At 43.4% G+C, this 18,558-nt stretch overlaps 1 protein-coding gene across 7 annotated transcripts in view; it reads right to left on the bottom strand.

Moving 5' to 3' along the window:
* Positions 1–10,676, bottom strand: part of GPATCH2L (G-patch domain containing 2 like) — a 58,485-nt gene extending 47,809 nt beyond the window's left edge. For 6 of the 7 annotated variants that reach the window (XM_044774076.2, XM_044774079.2, XM_044774072.2 and 3 more), the window contains exons 1-2: positions 10,563–10,676; positions 7,663–8,334 (exon numbers count right to left, since the gene is read on the bottom strand). In XM_044774076.2, coding sequence (XP_044630011.1) covers positions 7,663–8,324 — 662 coding nt within the window. In that variant the 5' untranslated portion in view covers positions 8,325–8,334; positions 10,563–10,676. Of the gene's footprint in view, positions 1–7,662; positions 8,335–10,120; positions 10,257–10,562 lie in introns of those variants that run through there. The other variant, XM_044774073.2, reaches the window with a different exon arrangement.
* Between the last annotated feature and the right edge of the window lie 7,882 nt (positions 10,677–18,558).

The following is an 18,558-nucleotide window of genomic DNA, read 5'->3' as shown; positions in this document are numbered from 1 at the left end:
TACCCTTACAGTTCCCAAATGCCTTTGAAATCAAAATAAAAACATTCTTCTAATAAGTTCTGGGGAAGTATTAGTCTGAGAACACTATTCCTGAATTTAGCTTCACACTAAGTTAGGAAAAAATTTCAGAAGACAGTAGCCATCTGTCGTAACCAGACTCCCAGATGACCCCCAACGGTCCCAGGCGCCTGGGATTTCACACCCTGGTTGGTCTGTGTAACCAACAGCACAGGCAGAAGTAATGGTATGTCACTTCCAAGATTACTTTATAAAAGACTGTGGCTTCCACGTTGGGCACTCGAAAGAGAGCACCTAGGCTAGCTGGCGTGCTCGTGCGGGCGCACTCTCTGTCCTCGCTCAGACCATTTGCTCTAGGGGAAGGCAACTACCGTGTCTGGAGGATGCTAACAGCCCTGTGGAGGGGCCCACGTGGAGAGGAACTGAGACTCAGTCCAACAGCCTGTAATGAAATGAGATCTGCCTACAGCCCTGTGAGTGAGCTTGGAAATGGATCCTTCAACCCCAGTGGAGCCTTGAGACGACTGCAGCCCCAGCCAACGATGTGACTCTATCAGTATGAGAGATGCTGAACCAGAACCACCCAGCTAAGCTGCTCCCGGATTCCTGACTCCAGGAACTGTAAGACTATAAACATCTGTTATTTAAAGCTACTAAGTTTTAGGGCAATTTTTTCTGCAGCAATGGATAATACAGCATCTTTATGAATTTTTTTTCCTTCTTCTTCTCCCCAAAGCCCCCCAGTACGTAGTTGTGTATTCTAGCTCTGAGCGCCTCTGGTTGTGGCACGTGGGACGCTGCCTCAGCATGGCCTGACAAGTGGTGCCATGTCCACGCCCAGGATCTGAACCAGCAAAACCTTGGACTGCCTAAGCGGAGGTCGCAAACTTAACCACTCAGCCACGGGGCCGGCTCCCTGTGAATTCTTTTTTGAAAATAATTCCCTGATTGCTAGCCCTAAGGAGAAGCTTCAAGTTTCAGTAAGACAAATCTTGCTGAATTCCCACAATTAGGAGAAAAAAACAAGGCCTGTCCTCTGACCTGAGAGCTTACTAGTTCTCTCATATTCCTAATCACAGAAGACTGTAAATTTAGAACTGAATGAGAGTCATTTATTCCTGTCTCAATCACAATAAGGAGGTAAAGAATTAGTTTATCATCTATAATCAAGTTGGTATCAATAAGTTATCACCTGGGTTTCTCACCCATTTAAGATTATTAACCAAGTAGCTTGAATAAGAGGTGTCTTTTACACCTAATTTTAAAAGAAACAAGCAAGATAGAGTTTATGGCTTACATCATCATGCTAAAAAATCAGGGGTTTTCACTTTAATTTATTTATTAAATAATAATGCATTTAACAAAAATTAAAAACTGTCTTAGAATTCAGAAAAACAGAAAGGAAAAAATGTGACTTTTAGATGCATCACCCAAGACATCTTTGCTCAATTTTTTCCCTACTTTTTCCAAGGTCGAGGTGGTACATTTGTAACCTTATGTAATCAGACTTCCGAGTCCGAAAGGAAACGTGACTGAGGGAGAGGTTTTTCAGAGAAACACCTCACAATCATTGCAAAATTATTCCCGTAAGTTATGAGAATGTAAAAGGAAGGAGTGTGTTTTCCAGTTTCATTCAGATGGTCCCATGAAAGGTGGCAACACCCCTCCAGGGTCAGGGTCGTTAGCATGGCCGCTGCAATCAGGTGTACTTTACAGGGGTAATGATTTTCCTCAGGGCTCTGCCACTGAGTGGGCAGCTGTGGCTTAAAGAGTCTACCCATCCTTTTAAGACTTACCTTTTCTTAGAGCTAACGGTGCGTCATCTCTGGTTAGACAAAATGTCTTTTCAGAGTAAACTTTTAAAGAGCATATATTCCGAGACCTGAATATCTGAGAACGTCTTTCTGCTGACTTTCCATATGGAATCTGTCTTGGCTATAAACAAAATCCCGGGGGCCGCGGGGGCGGGGGGGTGGGGAAGGTGGGAGGACAACTTTTCCGCCTCAAAACTCTTTCGGCAAATGTAGCCCCGCACATTTTGTACTGTGGTGATGAATGCCAGCCTTATTTTCACCCCTTTCAAGACTTTGCTTTATACCTGCTCCACCCCCACCACCAATGCAGAATGCAAATATTGCCAGGATACATCTGGGCAGATGTTTCTCTTCATTAGTTTCCCCTTTTAATCTTTATACTTAATTTTTTCAACCCAGGAACACTTTTTCTCTTCAGTTATATTTTTTAAATCGCTCTTCCCATGCTCTGGTTTTTCCCTTGGGAATATTTACACACTTGCAGACTGGGCCTCTATCCTCTGTCCTCCAGATCTATCACTTTCTCTCTCATTTTTATCTCCTCTCTCTACATTTTGGGAGGGTTTCTGAAGTTTCCCACATCATCAACTTGCTGCAGGATGAACTGTCCTTCATTTTACATTGTAATTGCATTTCAAATTTCCCTATAATTTTTCCTTCCATACTACTGGGTTTTCAAATAGCCATCTTTTTGTCTTTATGATTTGCTCCCCCTGTTTCGAAGTGTTTAGATCTTCTTGCATCCTAATGAAGATTTTCTAAAATGTTCTTCTGGTTTCCACTGGCAATCATTTTCAAAGATGTGTTCTTCCTCCAAACTTTCCAGATGATGTCCCCTTTCCCTTATTTTGCAGAACTCGTTCAAAGGTCTCTTCTTGAGGACTGGTTTACCTAGAACCCGGTATTTGCCAGCAGAAAGGGTGTGTAAATTACCCTTGCTCCCATTCTCTCCCCCTTGGATAAGGCAGCACACTCTTCTCACATCTACAATTGGCCAAGAGGACGTGCAGAGCCCCTAGCCTAAATCCCAGTGTCACTGGTAGGCTTTTATCTCATATAGCTATGCTGGACTGAGAGAGCATCTTCTTCTAACCCTCACTGCCTGATTCTCACCCCATTCCAGCAGTCTGCAACAAATGAAGGTATATAAAACACTAGGATTTCCAGAACGCACCAGTAAGACTGCTTTTTCCTTCTCTACCCACGCCAACAGTAAACTTTCTTCTTGGAGACTATATTTCTCAGGACTCAAGACACTGTGGCTGCCTCCTCCCCCAAAATACAAATACACACACAGAAAACACTAAGATTCCCTATCTGGGTGTATTCTGGGAGTCATAGCCTCCAAACAGAAACTGAGAGATACTGATTGGCAAGTAAAGCATGGAAGAACACTCAGTTCAAACCGTAGCTGCCCAATTTTCTGACTGAAAAGGACCTTGCGTTTCTGAACCAAGGGCTGACCACAGAGAAAGCTTTAAGCAGGGTCTCGCTATCTACCCTCAGGGCAGGCTCAGCATTGCTGATGTGGGCTTTCAATCCCACTCGCCAGGGCAGTTCTATCAGCCTTGCAGTTACAGGAAATCTCGGCCATAGGCCAACTATGAGTCCTAGCTCCTGGCGATGTGAGTTTGCAATGTTTTACGTCTACATAAGTATTTGAGTGGGCAGTTGAGGCCACTTATCAGATACTTTTTAAAATATGAAGTTACAATGATGGGAAAGAGATACAATGAAAAGAGTTACAGAATCTCAGTGTTGCAAGGGACCTTAGAGCTCATTCAGTTCAATCCCTACAGTAACTCAGTAAGGGGTCACCAAGCCTAGGCTTGAATCCCTCCAGTGATCTAGAACTCATTACCTGATAAACAATTCACTTCACTTTCACAGAGTTCTAATTTTTAGAATGTTATATTTCATACTGAGGCATTAGTTAACTCTCTGTACTTTCTATGAGTCCTAGTTCCTTCCTCTGGAGTCACACAGAATAACCCTAACTTTTCTTTCAAGAGGTAGACATTTCTTTCAAGAGACAGATCTTCAAATACAACAGTATTAAATCCACCTCTCAGGTTGTCTTTTTCCATTGTTCCATAGGCTATACCAGCAGAACTTTGAATGAGTCTATATAAACACGTTATACTAGCCATTCAAAAACTCTCAAATGCAATAGTACCATTTGCAATGACGCTAAATAGACTCTTCATCAGCATCCCTATTTACAAAATAGAACACAGAGCATCCTCGACCTACCACATATATTATTTTGCACAGCTCCAGTAACCCCTGATTAATGACCTCCACTTGCAAAGGAGGCTACTTACCTTAACCATGAAATAATGAATGCTATTGATCCAACAAGCTACTGCTATAGAGTGTTATTGATCACCCAATCTTTGGTTAAAATGGTCCTCATTTAGCAATTTCACTGTCGCAAACACCTGGAGCAAAGCACGCTCATAATTAAAGAGTTTGGGGGAGTTCAAGTGAGAGGTGATGGACAGAGATCTCAGCTCTCTCCCATTTATTCTTGCTTCTGAGCTATTGTTTGTGTCAGAAGGGATATTGATTTTCTATAAAAATAAGAAAACAAGAGGCACCAAGGGGCCGCAGAAGGTCAGCATGGGCTGGAGAAGGAGGGGGAGGGTTAGCACTCTATCTCTGTCACTTGCCTTCCAAGAGAAAGGAAAATTTTCTTTCCGGGGAGATCAGCTTCTAATACATCACCTTAGGAAAGCTCCTGACTGTGACTTCAGGCCATCACCAAACCGACTCACTTACGAAAGAAAAGCAGCTGGACTATATATTCGAGAGAACAAACGAACGATGTGTTAGTGAGGAAGAGAACAAAACGAAGCTATGAATCACCTAATTAATATCTGCTATTTAGATCATTTGAATAAAGATCATAGAAAGTAATTTTACAAAAGAGTTGTTCCATTTTAGAATGGAACACACATGCACAGAAAAATATTAAAATAATAATTCATCTTTTTGCAGACAAAAAACTATTACATCATAACCATTTCAGTTCCTCAGAACTCTTGAGGGATTGGTTGATATAGAACTGAAAGAACAGAAAGAGAAAAGCAAAAAGAATTATTGGTTAAGCTTAAAAGTACTCCATGTTTAGTCAGCAGAGCAAATTTAAGGAAATTAGAAATAAAGCTCTCTGATTGAGACATACATTTTTGAACCTAAAACACCTAATACATGCTTTTGAAAAGAATTCTATCTAAGCTAGGCTTAATGATCAACTTCATCCTAATAATTTTACAAGTTGGATCACATACTCTGACAGCCCTCAATGTCACTGACAAAAAGTAAAGTTCTACACCTTGATCTGTATGTGAACAAACTGGCACATCCAAGCAGATTTATGAAAGAGTAACCAAGAGGATTTTTCAAAGCATTTTTTTAATGCAGAAAAAAGTAGGAAAATTTTGACAAGAATCAACTCAGCAAGACAATATATCCAAATCATAAACTATTATCTACTTAAACACACTCTAATGCTAGTCCTACTTATAAGGTGTGCTTAATAATTGAGGTCAGATTTTAGTTCCACTCTACTGTTCAGATGCTGAACATAATATGCAGTCAAAGACTAACAAGCAGATACAGGAGGAAAAAAATACAAAGTACTTCTGTTTGTAACTACAGATGAATCAGTAAGTCAAGATGAATTCAAAACTCCTAAATAATTAGATCTAAAGAATTTTTCTCATATTCCATGCCTGCTGTCACTCCATCCATTATTCCCTCATAACTACCAGCACTTTGGCATCTACATTCCTGAAAGAACTCTGAAGTCATGGACCAGGGAGACAGCCCAAATTGGGGAAGAAGTTCTCCCCAACTTGAAAAGGGTAATTCATAAGAACTGCAGCCTACCTGAATGTGTCCAGGCTCTCAGATAACTAGAATGTGTTTTATCACCACCTGCCAGTAATGTGCAATAGATGTCCAGAATAAGGAGCAACCAGAAAGACTGAAGGGCCTCACTGCTAGATGACAGGCTCTGCTTTTGGAACCACACTCGGGCTGTTACCTTAGAGTAGACAGAGTTAACAGTCTTTCACATACACAATTATGTCATAGTTTAACAAGAAATTCTGGGGAAGAAACAGACACAAGCTATCATCTCAAAAAGCTATGATTAAAACCGCCATTCTCAACAGTAAGCTTACTGTCTGGTATGTATGCTCGATACTGAAACAAACTTGAACACCTCCACTGAGGGTTTCGGTATCGTGAAAGGCTACCAACTGACTAAGCATTTCTTGTTTGATGAAAAAGAGCATGATGAGGAAAAAAATCTCTATAATCCAAAATTACACATATAAATTGGGTAAATAGGCCTTAGAACATACATTAGAGAAAAATTAGGAAAGTGAAATTATAAGCCTACCTAGTTGTGCAGACTGACAAATATAAGGATGGTAAGAAAAATTTTAAAAGCTGGATTAAAAACTGCCCATGAAAGGTACAGGCATACAGACCTAAACAGCTTTTCCTGTTACTGACACAGCCTCAGCTCAGAGTTCTTAAAATTTATGTCTTTGTTTTTCAGACAAACTTCAGTAGAAGCAAAGTCCTTAGGAAGGTCATACATCCTACAGCTGTAAAAGTTAAGATGAGACAGAAAAGAGCCAGGGAAAAGGCAAACTCAAAGGGCAGCAAAACACGGTGGATAAGTCTGAGCTTTGGAATCGGGTTTGATTCCTAGTTTTGCCACTGGGTGACCGTGGGCAAAATATTTAAATGCTCTTGACCTCCATTTCCTCTTCTATAAAATACAAATAGTCGTACCTACTATACAGTGGAGCTGCAAAAATTAAGTAAGAATATATGTTATGCACAATAGTATAGTGCCTGGCATACAGTTAGTGCTTAATAAATGCTAGCTAATATGAACAATAACAGAATACAATGGCTCTCAATCAGGAGTGCTCAATCCACTTGGCTTGCTATTATGAAGAGGGGTGGGAACAACGCAGAGATGCCAAATATCCTGCAAGGCATGGGACAGCCCCTCACCACAAAGAACTACCCCGTCTGAAACACCAACAGCATCTTCACTGACAGAAACAGACATCACACATCAATATTAATACTAATATTAAAGTACCAAGCTGCAGAGTACCAATGTTCCTAGGACTCTCTGAGACGTAAAAAATAGAGTCAACAAAAACTGCACTGACATTTTAAACACCACTCACTACAGACAAACTTCCCTTGCTCAGTGGCATCTGGTGTAAGACCAATGGGACTCACTACTGTTACTTTCAAAGCCTACCGTGGATGTAGAAAACTTGAAGGTCAGCCATAAGCAATAAATCCAATACAGTCAAACTGCAAACAGCAGAGAACAAAACTATAGCCCACAAGTATCTAAAGCCACGATTCTTAACGGGTAAAGGGAGCTTACCAGGAACACTGACAAACTCCACATGCCTGGCACCAGCATCTCACACTCACACACACACACACACAAGCCTCTGCTGAGACCCTGGTTCTAACAATATCCACATAGGGGCTACATGGCATAAACAGCAGTAAATTGTTTTTTAAATTATGCATTTGAGGTACACTTTTTAAACAACTTTTAGAAACAAATGTGTTTCTATTACATACGGCCTTCTTGACATAGGGAAACAGAAGCATGAATGTACTTTAAAAAGCTAGAAACACTAGCTGATTGGTTAGAGGGCTACCAAGTCAGTATTACACAGGCTGGTTTCAAAGAAAGTTGAACTCATCAAGACTGTGGATGTACTTTGGATAAAATTAGCCAGGAAAATCTCTGACTTAGTAAGGGAGATCTCACCATTCGGACATGTTCTCATCAGAGCCCTGTTTTTGTTCATCTGCTTCACACTCCATCCTTTCTTTCCTTCCCGTTTTGCTTAGGAAAGTCCTATTTTCTGCTGATTCACACAACCCGTGACCTGATGAGGTCCAGGGAGTATTCTCCTTCCAGCGGGACAGACGCTGCTTCTTAGCAGACTTGAACCTGCAGCCTCTCTCATAGCTCCAATCTGACACCTTGAGCTTCTGCTGAAGGCTGGCAGCCACCTCTGCCGTCACTCGCTTCACCTTCCGCCGGCGCCTGAGTGGTCGACAAGGTGCATTTTCAGTAAAGGAGTCAGATTCATGCCAAGAATGTTGCTTACTCTTAACAATGGCGTTGAGAGCTGGGTGCCGTTTGGCCACTGCTGTGTCATCAGAGTCACTAAAATTGGTGACCGGCGCCATTTCTCGACAGTCCTTAATGGCCTCATCCAGACTTGACTCGGAGGCCTCACTGTAGCAGCAGGCATGCTCTGCCAGGTGAATGAAGTCCGAGCGGCGCTTCCGGCCCCTCCGCTTGCGGAGCTGCCGCCTCTGCTGCCGGGGGCTCAGTGCCATCTCCTCCCACAGCTCACCAAGCTTATTCTGCTCAGATGTCTGCTCCAAGGCTGAGGCTAAGTCATGTACCAGCTCATCCATGGGGCCACATCTGCCAAAAGGAAGTTCAAACAAAGAAAAAGAAAGCCTGAATAGGATCTGTTTAGAATAATTTTATAAAATAGATCATGGCACTGCAGAGGCCACCCTATCTATAGAAAATAAAGTCACCTTTCATCTGGCTACACTTAGACTCTGTTCCTACCAGCCATGCTCCCTTAAGCCACTAAAAATAGGTGTTTGGCCCTTGTTAAACGCCTGAAGTCAGTATGTTCTTAAGCGCAAAAACTCGAATGCTCACCAGATGACAAGTGGGATATCAGCAAAAACAAGCAAACTGAGGGGAATAAATCTTTCCCTTTTTCCCCAATTAAACTTGTCACTAAATTACCTGATGATGAGATAAACAAAAAAAAGAAAATGTTTCATCAGAGAGGAACAGAAAAACACACAACTTCAGAACCATGGATGAAGGACTATTCTATGGTCTGGGGTCACTCACAGGAATGCTTATGGCAGGGAACAGAAAGGCAACATAATGACACACTTTAAGGGAGAATGCTTGCAGTTTTAGTGATCCAAGAATTTGCAGCGTCCCAGCTTTGTACTCTGAATGGAAAAAAGAGACTAAGTTTGCACTCATTCTGGTCTCACCTATCACCTAGAAGCCACCAGGTAAAGAACCTTATAGAGTATGTCATATACTTTTGAATAATGAGCAACTTCTATGCTCTTCTCGCCATCCTTCAGAAAATTAAGTGATCATTCTAATTATGTGCTTCAGTGCCAGACAATCACACAAAAATGTGATATAAAGACTAAAATGACAGAGATGGGCTAGACGGAGTCTTTAAGATTTCTAGCTAACTGTTTTCCAAAATCTCCTATTTTTCTATTCATTCTTGTCTAACCATCATTCTTCAGGGGTCACTTCAGAGGCAAACCTTCTAAGGGATGAAAGCAGTAGGAGCAATTTTCAAAATGCCCCTTTAAAGGGAAAGATCTAATATAATTTGCACAACATCTAATTACATACATATTAAATTAGCACTTTTTCCTCAGCCCTTGTTAAGCCCAAAGTATTTCAAGACCATAATTAGAGCTTAAAACTGCGTGTGGCGCCACTCTCAGACCGTATTTCCGTCCATGCAGTTTACATTTTGCAAAAGACTTTCTAAAACCTATGTTCATGCTGTCCCCATGCCAACAAATTCAAAGGCAGGAAAACATCCGTCTAGCTTATCTGCCACATCGGTGGCAGCTATGGGGACACCTAGTTCGAAAGCCACCACCCAAACAAAACTTCTCAAAGTGTCAAAAGCCACACACATAAAATGACCACATCCCTTTAAGCAATAAAACGTAGTTTAAAACTCCATGACTGGGGTTTAGGAGACAACTGTCCCTAAGACCAAAATAGATAAGTGGGAGCAGCATGGCTCTCTCTCTTTCCCTACTAAAGAACTACCGCTTTAAAAACTCAAGTGGACCTGTACAAACTTTAACCTGGAACCAAGTTACCAAACAACCCGTAGTTGAATGCTTGTGCAGAATCCGTTCCTGCCTAAAAGGCTGCAATTCGAACAGGAGGTGACAGAAGAACCCTGGGACTTCCAAACCTCTAGTTTCGGTGCACACTCCGAGAGGACCCCGGGTCCAGGCAAGCACTCGGGGAGAAGAAAGGGTGGCTGAGTCACGCAAGGGGAGGAACGGAAACTAGCAGAAGTAAAAAGAGAGGCAGGCGCAGGGTCAGAGGGGAAGACGGACTTGGGGTGGGAGTGGGGGTGGGGGTTGGGGTTGGGGTAGAAGGCAGGAGGCAACTTCTCCCTAGGGCTCACCAGGGGCAGGGTGTCAGCCCTTCCAGAGCGGAAACTGCCAAAATACCAGTCCTGGCCACCAAGCTCCCTCCGATCGGGGGTCGCAGCAAGGCCACAGACTGAGAAAAAGCGTATTTCGAAGGACTCTTCCCCCCCGCCCCGGCCCGCCCCAGAGGACCAGGGCGACCACGGCTCGGGACACCAAGCCCTCACGCTGTCGCGCCCTCACGCTGTCGCCAGACAGAAGAAAGGAGAGGAGGCGACTGTCGCCCGGAGACGGCCCGACCCTCATTCCCCGAGATGGGGGCGATGGGCCCTGAAAAGCAAGGCCCTGCCACCTTCGCCCCTCCCGCCGGCCTCCGCGCCCCCACGGCACCCCTGCTGCCCGCCGCAGCCGGGAGCCCCGATCCCCGCTAACGCCGAGCCCCTGCACCCTAACCCTCCGCCCCCTCCGCCATCTCACCGGCTGCCGCGGCCACCTCCAACGGCCTCCGCTTTTGGGGCCGAGTCTCCCCGCCGGGGTTTCCCTCTCTGACCTCATTTCCGGTCTGGGCCGGAGGGGTGGGGTGGTGGCGGAGTGGGAGGGGCTGGCTGCGCGAGAGGGCCCGCCCCGGCACGGCGCTTCCTGCCCTAGGCCACGCCCACTTCCGCCCCAGGGAGGGCGGGGCCGTGGAGAAGCCGCGAGGAGGGGCTGGGGGCGAGGAGGGGCGGGGGGCGAGGAGGGGCTGGGGGGCGAGGAGGGGCGGCGGGTAGAAGCAGAACGGGCGCGGTTGGAGGTGCTCACGTAGGAAAGGACGTTCAACCCGCCTAGATGTGCTCATGTTCTTCGGGGATGTCAGGAAGCTGGGCCCTAGAGAGGGACATCGGCCTCGCCCTTGCTTGCTGACCTACTTTTACAAGGAGTGTGTGAAATTGGGGGGAAATAGATCCCCCCTCATCCTTAAGCGTGAGAGTTGGTACAACCTTTCGTGGGATAGCTTTGTAGTGAGTTACTCAGTTTTAAAAATACATATGCCTTGAGCAACAAAGCAAGTAAAGTACTATTGGATTATAACTCGAAGTATGAAAGTAATATCTGTTAGTCCATACTGCTATAAAGTAATGATATGAATATGATATAAATAAGTTAAATGGGGAAGAAGAGGTAAATCTCTGGTGCAGAAGAATTCCAAATAATTTATGTAGATACTGCACCCTGAAGCATAATTCCTAGCTTTTTAAATGTGGGCTGTGCATAGTGACTTCCTTCCAAAGTACGGTATGGAAAGGGGAAAAAATAAGTAACTTTTTGGTGGAGAAACTAGACAAGCACTACCTCAGCCAGGTGATCAAGGTTAACATGAACAGTAACATATCATGTTGATACTATGTGGGCTAGATATGCTATGCTGAGAATGGCATTTTATCTTAATGGTACTTTCCTTCCAAAACCTGTAACTGCAGTTTAAATAGAAGAAAAAAAATTAGACAAACCCCAGTGAGGGACATTCTACAGAATGCAAGGAAAGTCTGAGAAACTGTCACAGCCAAGGGGAACCTAAGGAGACATGACAATTTAATGTAACATGATCTCCTGGATGGGATACTGAAACAGAAAAAGGACATCAGTTAAAAACTAAAGAAATCTAGATAAAGTAAGGGCTTTCGTTAATAATAATGTCTCGGTATTGGTTCATTAATTGTGACAAATGTGCTATATTAATATAAAATGTTAATATGGAAAACTGGGTGTGATGTATATAGGAACTGTCGATAGACATTTCATAATTTTTCTGTAAACCTAAAACTATTGTAAAATAAAAAGTTTATTTTTAAACAGGCACATGCCTTATGACCCAGAAATTCTGACTCTAGGAATTTTATTCTAAGGAAAAATTGGAAATCGGCACAAAAATGTTAAATACAGATCAATTCATCTTTGCAGGATTGGGGGGGAGGGAGAGTGAGGAGACTAGAAAAGAGCCTGAAATCCTCCAACAGGAGTTAGTTATCCAAATTATGGTACATCTATGTACCTAGCAGCCTTTTTAAATTGATGTGGAAGAATATTTAATGACATGAAAAGTCATCGATTTCTGATTGTGTACTTTTCTGAATGACTATCATACTCCAATAAAAATGGTGTATACTCTAAAAATGTAGAGTGTGGCTCTATTCATGTAAATAGGAAATTAAATCTATACTTGCTTAGGAATATAACCAGAATGATGTACTACACATCATCCAAAACAGTTCCATTATAAATGACTATATCTCTTATCCACTATTTTCATGGATTTTCAGAATTTTCTACAGGTGAAACTTATTGTGCAAAGAATTAAGAGAGGAGACTGACGTTTTGAGCCAGCGTGACTAAGAGAGTGATCAATGCCATTGCACAGCTAGAAAAGCAAAGAAGAGAAACAGATTTGGTGGGAAATTATTAATTCCATTTTGGACACACTGAATTTGTGATTTCCACAGGACAGAAAGATAAAAATGTTCAAAAGGTGCCCACAGCCATCAGTCCTCTTTTCTGCTTAAGTGAAGATGTCTCCCAGAAATCATAGGATCTCCCATGGTGTCGAGTTGCCTCCGTCCTCACCTAAAGCTCCAAAATTTCTAGCTTTTATTTTCAGCTTTCTGCTATCTCCACCTGTTTGCTCCACCAGCATCTCCAGTTTAAGTTGTCAAAGCAAAGCTTGGTTTCTTCCATAGTCCCTGTCAAATCTGTCGCTTTTCCACTGTTCCCTGTTTGGGAAATGTTTACCAAGATCATGTAGTCACTCTGGTGAGAAACTTCAAAGTTATTTTTAGGTCCTGCTTTTTTCTTATATCCCTTCATCTAGTTAAATGCCAAGCTTCATGGATTCTACTTTTACATGAAGACTTCACCTTGCTCACCTACTCTGCTGGGCTCTCTCAGCACTTGACAGTATCTTTATTACAACATTTTCTTCATTCAACCTTGAATTAGAGCCAATTATGTGCAAGTTTGCCTCCCCAACTAAGTTTCTCATTCAACAAATATTTACTGAGCGCCGAGACGTGCCTGGCCCTATGCTAAGCTCTGGAGATGCAGCTGTGTGAACAATGAAGCCTACTCCACTGCCCCACAGCTCCCGTCCAGCCATTGTGTTCCCACCAGTACCTAGCACAGTGCTTTGCACATGGTAGGTGCTGAGTCACTACTGTCAATTGAAAAAACAGACACTTGTTTACAAAATGCTAGAACAGGAAATTAGAAGTGATTGTCTCAATCTTAGCAGAAAAGTTAAATGAAAGCTCCACCTTCAGGTGATGGTGTTAATCATGGGCATGACCACCCAAAGAAAGAAGGTAGAAGGAGAAGCCAGTGGGGGATGAAGAGGACAGCTCAAAAGGAACAGAGAGCATTTGAAGGGAACCCAATGTATAGAAGCCAGAGAAGGGAGAAATTTAAGAAAAAGAGGATCAAAAGGGAAATTGGGGAGGAACAGTTCTAAGGAAATGCCATCACACTTGGTGAGTGAAGAAGTCACTGATGATAGGGAGTTTTGTGCAGACTGCGAGCAGTTAACAGTGGAGGTGGAAGGGAAGCCAAGGGTGAAGCTCCATAACTGACTGGCTGTGTCTAGAGCTACCTGCTGAACTTTGAGCCCTTGCTTTCTCATCAATGAAATGGAGAAAATAATAGAATGTACCATCTCCTGGCTGGTGATTAAATGAAGTGATGAATGCAAAGCATTTAGCATAGAGCCCAATACAAATTAAGTGCTCCAAAAACTTAGTAGTTACTGAGAAGAGGATGAGCATCTAGTCAACAAGTTTCCCTCGATTGACCATTAGCATGAAACTGTTAGTTGAATAAGGAAATCACTAGCTGAAAAGATCCACACATAGGAAGAAATAGTAGGTTTCTCTATCCTCTGTCCTCCCACAAAAACAAAACAAAACACACACACACACACAAAGCACCTCTGCTGTTGATTCATTAGATTCCCTGCAGTTATAGTAAACCGAGAGTCCTCACCATGGCTGGCACAGCCTGAGATCTGGCCCCTGCTCCCTCTCGGCTTCATCCTGACCCTCTTGTCCATGCTTATAGTATCAGCCCACCAAGCTTTCTCTCCTTGCATCCCTCAGGGCCTTGGCATATGCACTCCTGCAACCAAGAATACCTATCTACAGGGCTTTGCAGGCAGAGGTGGGGGGATCGCCTCATCTTTGAAGTCTTAGCTACAATGTCACCTTCACAGAGAGGTCTTTCCTAACAAAATCTGAAGGAATCCTCCTCCTCTTGCCGTTTTCTATATTGTCATCTTCTTTTTTTTCCTTATGGCCTGTATCATAATCCAACGTAAACTTGTTTACTTGATGTATACTTGTTTACATTCTGTCGCCTCCCAATAGAATGTAAATATCATAAGAACAGGGACATTGTCTTTCTTTTTGCCTTTGTGTCCCCCTGGCACCTAGAACAGTCTGAAGAAGGCATCTAAACCTTTGATGTAGGGGTGAATTCCTCATCCTCTCATCCCCACAATTCTTTTCCATTTCCCCTTTTCCTTGCTCAGATCTTCTGTGAACAGATCCAAGACATTCTGGAATCTTTCCAGAAGTTTTTTCCAACAGCCACTGCAGAGATGTTACTAATAGAAGCAGTGTCCACCAAGGAGGGCAGAAAGTGTCAGCATTTACTTGAAAAATGAGTGACTGAACGACTTGCCCTCCTGCCTGGCCCCAGCACTCCTGGTGCCTTCTCCTTGGAAATTATAGGAAACCTTCAAGGAGGCTGGGGTTGGGGTGGGGAGTAGATGGCAACCACTCCTTGGCAGCAGTGGTAACAAACAGAACTGCTATGGAGCATACCAGGTGAGGGGACAGTGAGAGAGGCTGTGCTGTGTCCAGAGCAGGCAGCCACGGGGCAGCAGATGGCAGCTGGCAGAGGTTTGCCAAATTCCTCCTATGCCACGCCTCTCAGACTCTCTCATGTACCCTCCTCAACTATAGAATTTTGGGGGTTTGTTGAGGCAATATTTATTGAAGGCTAAATATGGGCCAGGCGCTGTGCCAAAGACTTTAAATTCACTGTTTCATTGAATCCTCTCAATAACCATTTTGACACAGGTGTTTGTATTAGTTTCCTATGGCTGCTATAACAAATTGTTGCAAACTTAGTGGCTTAAAACAACACACCCACATAGATAATCCAGGACAATCATCCTATCTCAAGGTTCTTAACTTTAATCACATCTGCAAAGTCCCTTTTGCCACATGAGGTAATATATTCACAGATTCCAGAGGGCCATTATTCTGTCAACCACAGTGTCATATTATCCCCATTTTATAGTTGAGGAAACTGAAACTTTGAGAGGGTAATAAGCTTGCCTAAATCCACACGGCTAGAAAATGAGAGAGCCAGGACCAAAATCCAGCTCTATCTGACTCCAAAGCTCGGGCCATTTATCTCTAAGCTGTATTCATCTATTCCTAGCCCCTTCCTTTCTTGCTGTCTACTACTGTAGAGGATGCCATTGGCTGACTACCAGACAGCTCTTTTCCTTCTTTCTAACAGAGCCTTCCCCTGCATACTAGTTTGCTTGGGCTTCCACAACAGAATCCCATAGACTGGGGGGCTTAAACAACGGAAATTTATTTTCTCATAGTTCTGGAGGCTGGAAGTCCAAGATCAAGGGGCCAGAAGGGTTGGTCTCCTTGGAGGCCTCTCTCCTTGGCTTTTGGATAGCTACCCTCTTGCTGCCTCTTCATACGGTCTTTCCTCTCTGTGTACCCCTGGTGTCTCTCTGAGTCCAAATGTCCTTTTCTTATAAAGGCACTAGCCATGTTGGATTACAGCCCACCCTAACAGCCTCATTTTAACTTATTCACCTCTAAAGTCCCTATCTCCAAATACAGTCACATTTGGAGGTACTAGGGTTAGGGCTTCAACTTATGAATTTGGAGGGAGGCACAATTCAGCCCACAGCACCCCACTAATCATGTGCTCAGAGAATGCTGACCCCACTCCTGTCTCAAGGAGTGCCCAATCCCATTCCCCATGAGGATTGTTTCAGGAGCGGGCACATGACCCAATATTGAGCAATGAGACATGTTGGGGACACCTTCTGAGACAATTTTCTACTCTTACAGAGAATCATAGGAAGAGATCGTGTCTCTTCTTTTTCTGGAAATTGTTATGTCTGGATGCGACATCTAGAATTGTCACGATTTTCTTGTTAACATCCTAAAGATGAAGCCAATGCTGAGGACAGCAAAACGGAGAGATGAGAAGAATCTGGATCTCAGATGACTCTGTTGAGCCCTGCATCAACCGACCCTGAAAGATCTATTCCAGAACCTATGTGTTCTGGTATGTGATACACCAAATGTCCTTATTGTCTAAGCAACTTTGAGTTGTGGTTTTCTGTTATTTGCAGCAAGTGCATCCTAGCTTTTATACCTGCCCATCATTCAGGCCACCCTCCCGTATCTACCACCATCTTCTTGCCCACTATCAGGACCAAAAGGTGCTCTGCCACTTAACGCTGGTAAAACCTGCAGCTCTTCTACTCACGTCGTCCCTCTTGCCATCCCTTTACAGATATGGCAGTGAAACGTGTACCCAACCTTCTACCCTTATGTGTCTTAAAATTGTTTGGCACAATTGTGTTTGAAAGGCTCACACAAGATGCAGGACCATCTGGGCAGGTAATGAGGAGCTGAAGTACCCAGGCACAGATTACTCACCCTCTATGCTTGGCTGAGTTTGTTCTTACAGGAAGGCATTGCAAGTAGAGAAAAACAAGAAACTGGAGTGCTCAGAAAGCTGGGCCAAGACTGTTTAAGCTGCATCTCGTTGGGCAGCATGGAGAAACGTGATACGAGGGCAGCTCAAACTGACTTTGTGGAGGAGCCAGAAAGGGAAATTAGAATTTATGGAGCACAATGTGCCAAGAAATGTGTAGAAGATTGAGTTAGATGATAAAATAATAGTGGTTACATCCACTGAGCACTCAGTAGGTGCCAGACACTGTTCTAAATATTAACATGGACTAACTCAAGAATCCTCACAGAAACCCTGTGAAGTAAGTACCATTATTATCTCCATTTTACAGATGAGAAAACTAAGGCACAGAGAGATTAAGTAGCTTGCCCAAGGCTACACAACTGGTAAGTGTATAAGCAGGCAGAGTGACTCTAGAAGCTATGCACTTAACTACTAAATTACAATGCCTCTAAAATGAATGCGCATTACATGGCACATAGCAACACATACACATATATATGATATATATTAATTGTTAGGCATATGTTGATTATACAAAGAGATTTGTACCTCCATTATTTATTGATGAAATCATTCAATTAATCCTCAAAATAACTCTTTAATGTAAGTGCTATTGTCCTGACTTATACAGATGAGGAAACTGAAGCTCAGAGAGGTTGAACAGGGTCACACATTGCGTGTGTGAAGCAACTGTGATTGGAACTAGGTGTCTGACTCCAAAGGGTGCTCTTTTTATTATACTCGTCCCCCTTTGGGAGATATTTGGCAGGTGTTGCCCGCACTGACATTCATCCATTGGATCAGGATATATTTAGTGAGTGCCTACCATGTCCTAGATACTCAAGATGCACCAGGAACAAAATAGACAAGAGTCCCTGCCTTCAGGATTCTTCCCTTTCAGGGGAGGAACACAAACAATAGATGAACTGCCATGTGGTGGAAATGCTATGAAGAATAACAAAGCAGGACATGGGGAAGGGAAATGCTGGACATGGGGGCTTGCTGCTGTTTTGATACGTCTCTCTGATAAGGGTCCATCTGAACACATATCTCAAAGAAAGGAGGGAGTGTGCCATTCAGCCCTCTCGGGGACGAACATTCCAGGCAGCGGGAACAGTCAGGGCAAGGGCCAGGAAGTGTTGTGTTAGCTTCCTAGGGCTACTGTAACAAAGAACCAAAAACTAGGTGGCTTTAAACAGCAGAAATTTATTGTCTCACAGTTCTGGAAGCTAGAGGTCCAAAATCAAAGTGTCAGCAGGGTCATGCTCCCTCCAAAGGCTCTAGGGAAGGACCCTTCCTTGTCTCCTCCTAGATTCTTGGGCATCTTGGCGTTCCGTGGCTTGTAGATCCATCACTCCCATGTCTGCCTCCATCTTCCTGTGGTGGTCTTCCCTCTGTGTGTGGCTGTCTCTGTGTCTCTTCTCCTCTTCTTGTAAGGATGCTAGCCATTGGATTAGGGGCCTCCCTCATCCAGTGTGACCTCATCTTAACTTGATTACATCTGCAAAGACTCTCTTTCCAAACAAGTTTACAATCACAAGTCCTGGAGGTTAGGACTTGAACATATCATTTTGGAGGACACATGAAAGACTGGGGTCATTAATATCATCACCTTACCATAGTCCTCCCTCTAGGCACAATTATTCATGTGCCTCCCACATGCAAAATAATTACACTCCATCCCGGGATATCCAAAAGTCTTATCCAACCA

The sequence above is a fragment of the Equus asinus genome, chromosome 7, assembly GCF_041296235.1.
Source record: "Equus asinus isolate D_3611 breed Donkey chromosome 7, EquAss-T2T_v2, whole genome shotgun sequence".
Classification (NCBI taxonomy): domain Eukaryota; kingdom Metazoa; phylum Chordata; class Mammalia; order Perissodactyla; family Equidae; genus Equus; species Equus asinus.
The sequence above is the reverse complement of the archived record's forward strand: the minus strand, read 5'-3'. Positions and strand labels throughout refer to the sequence as shown.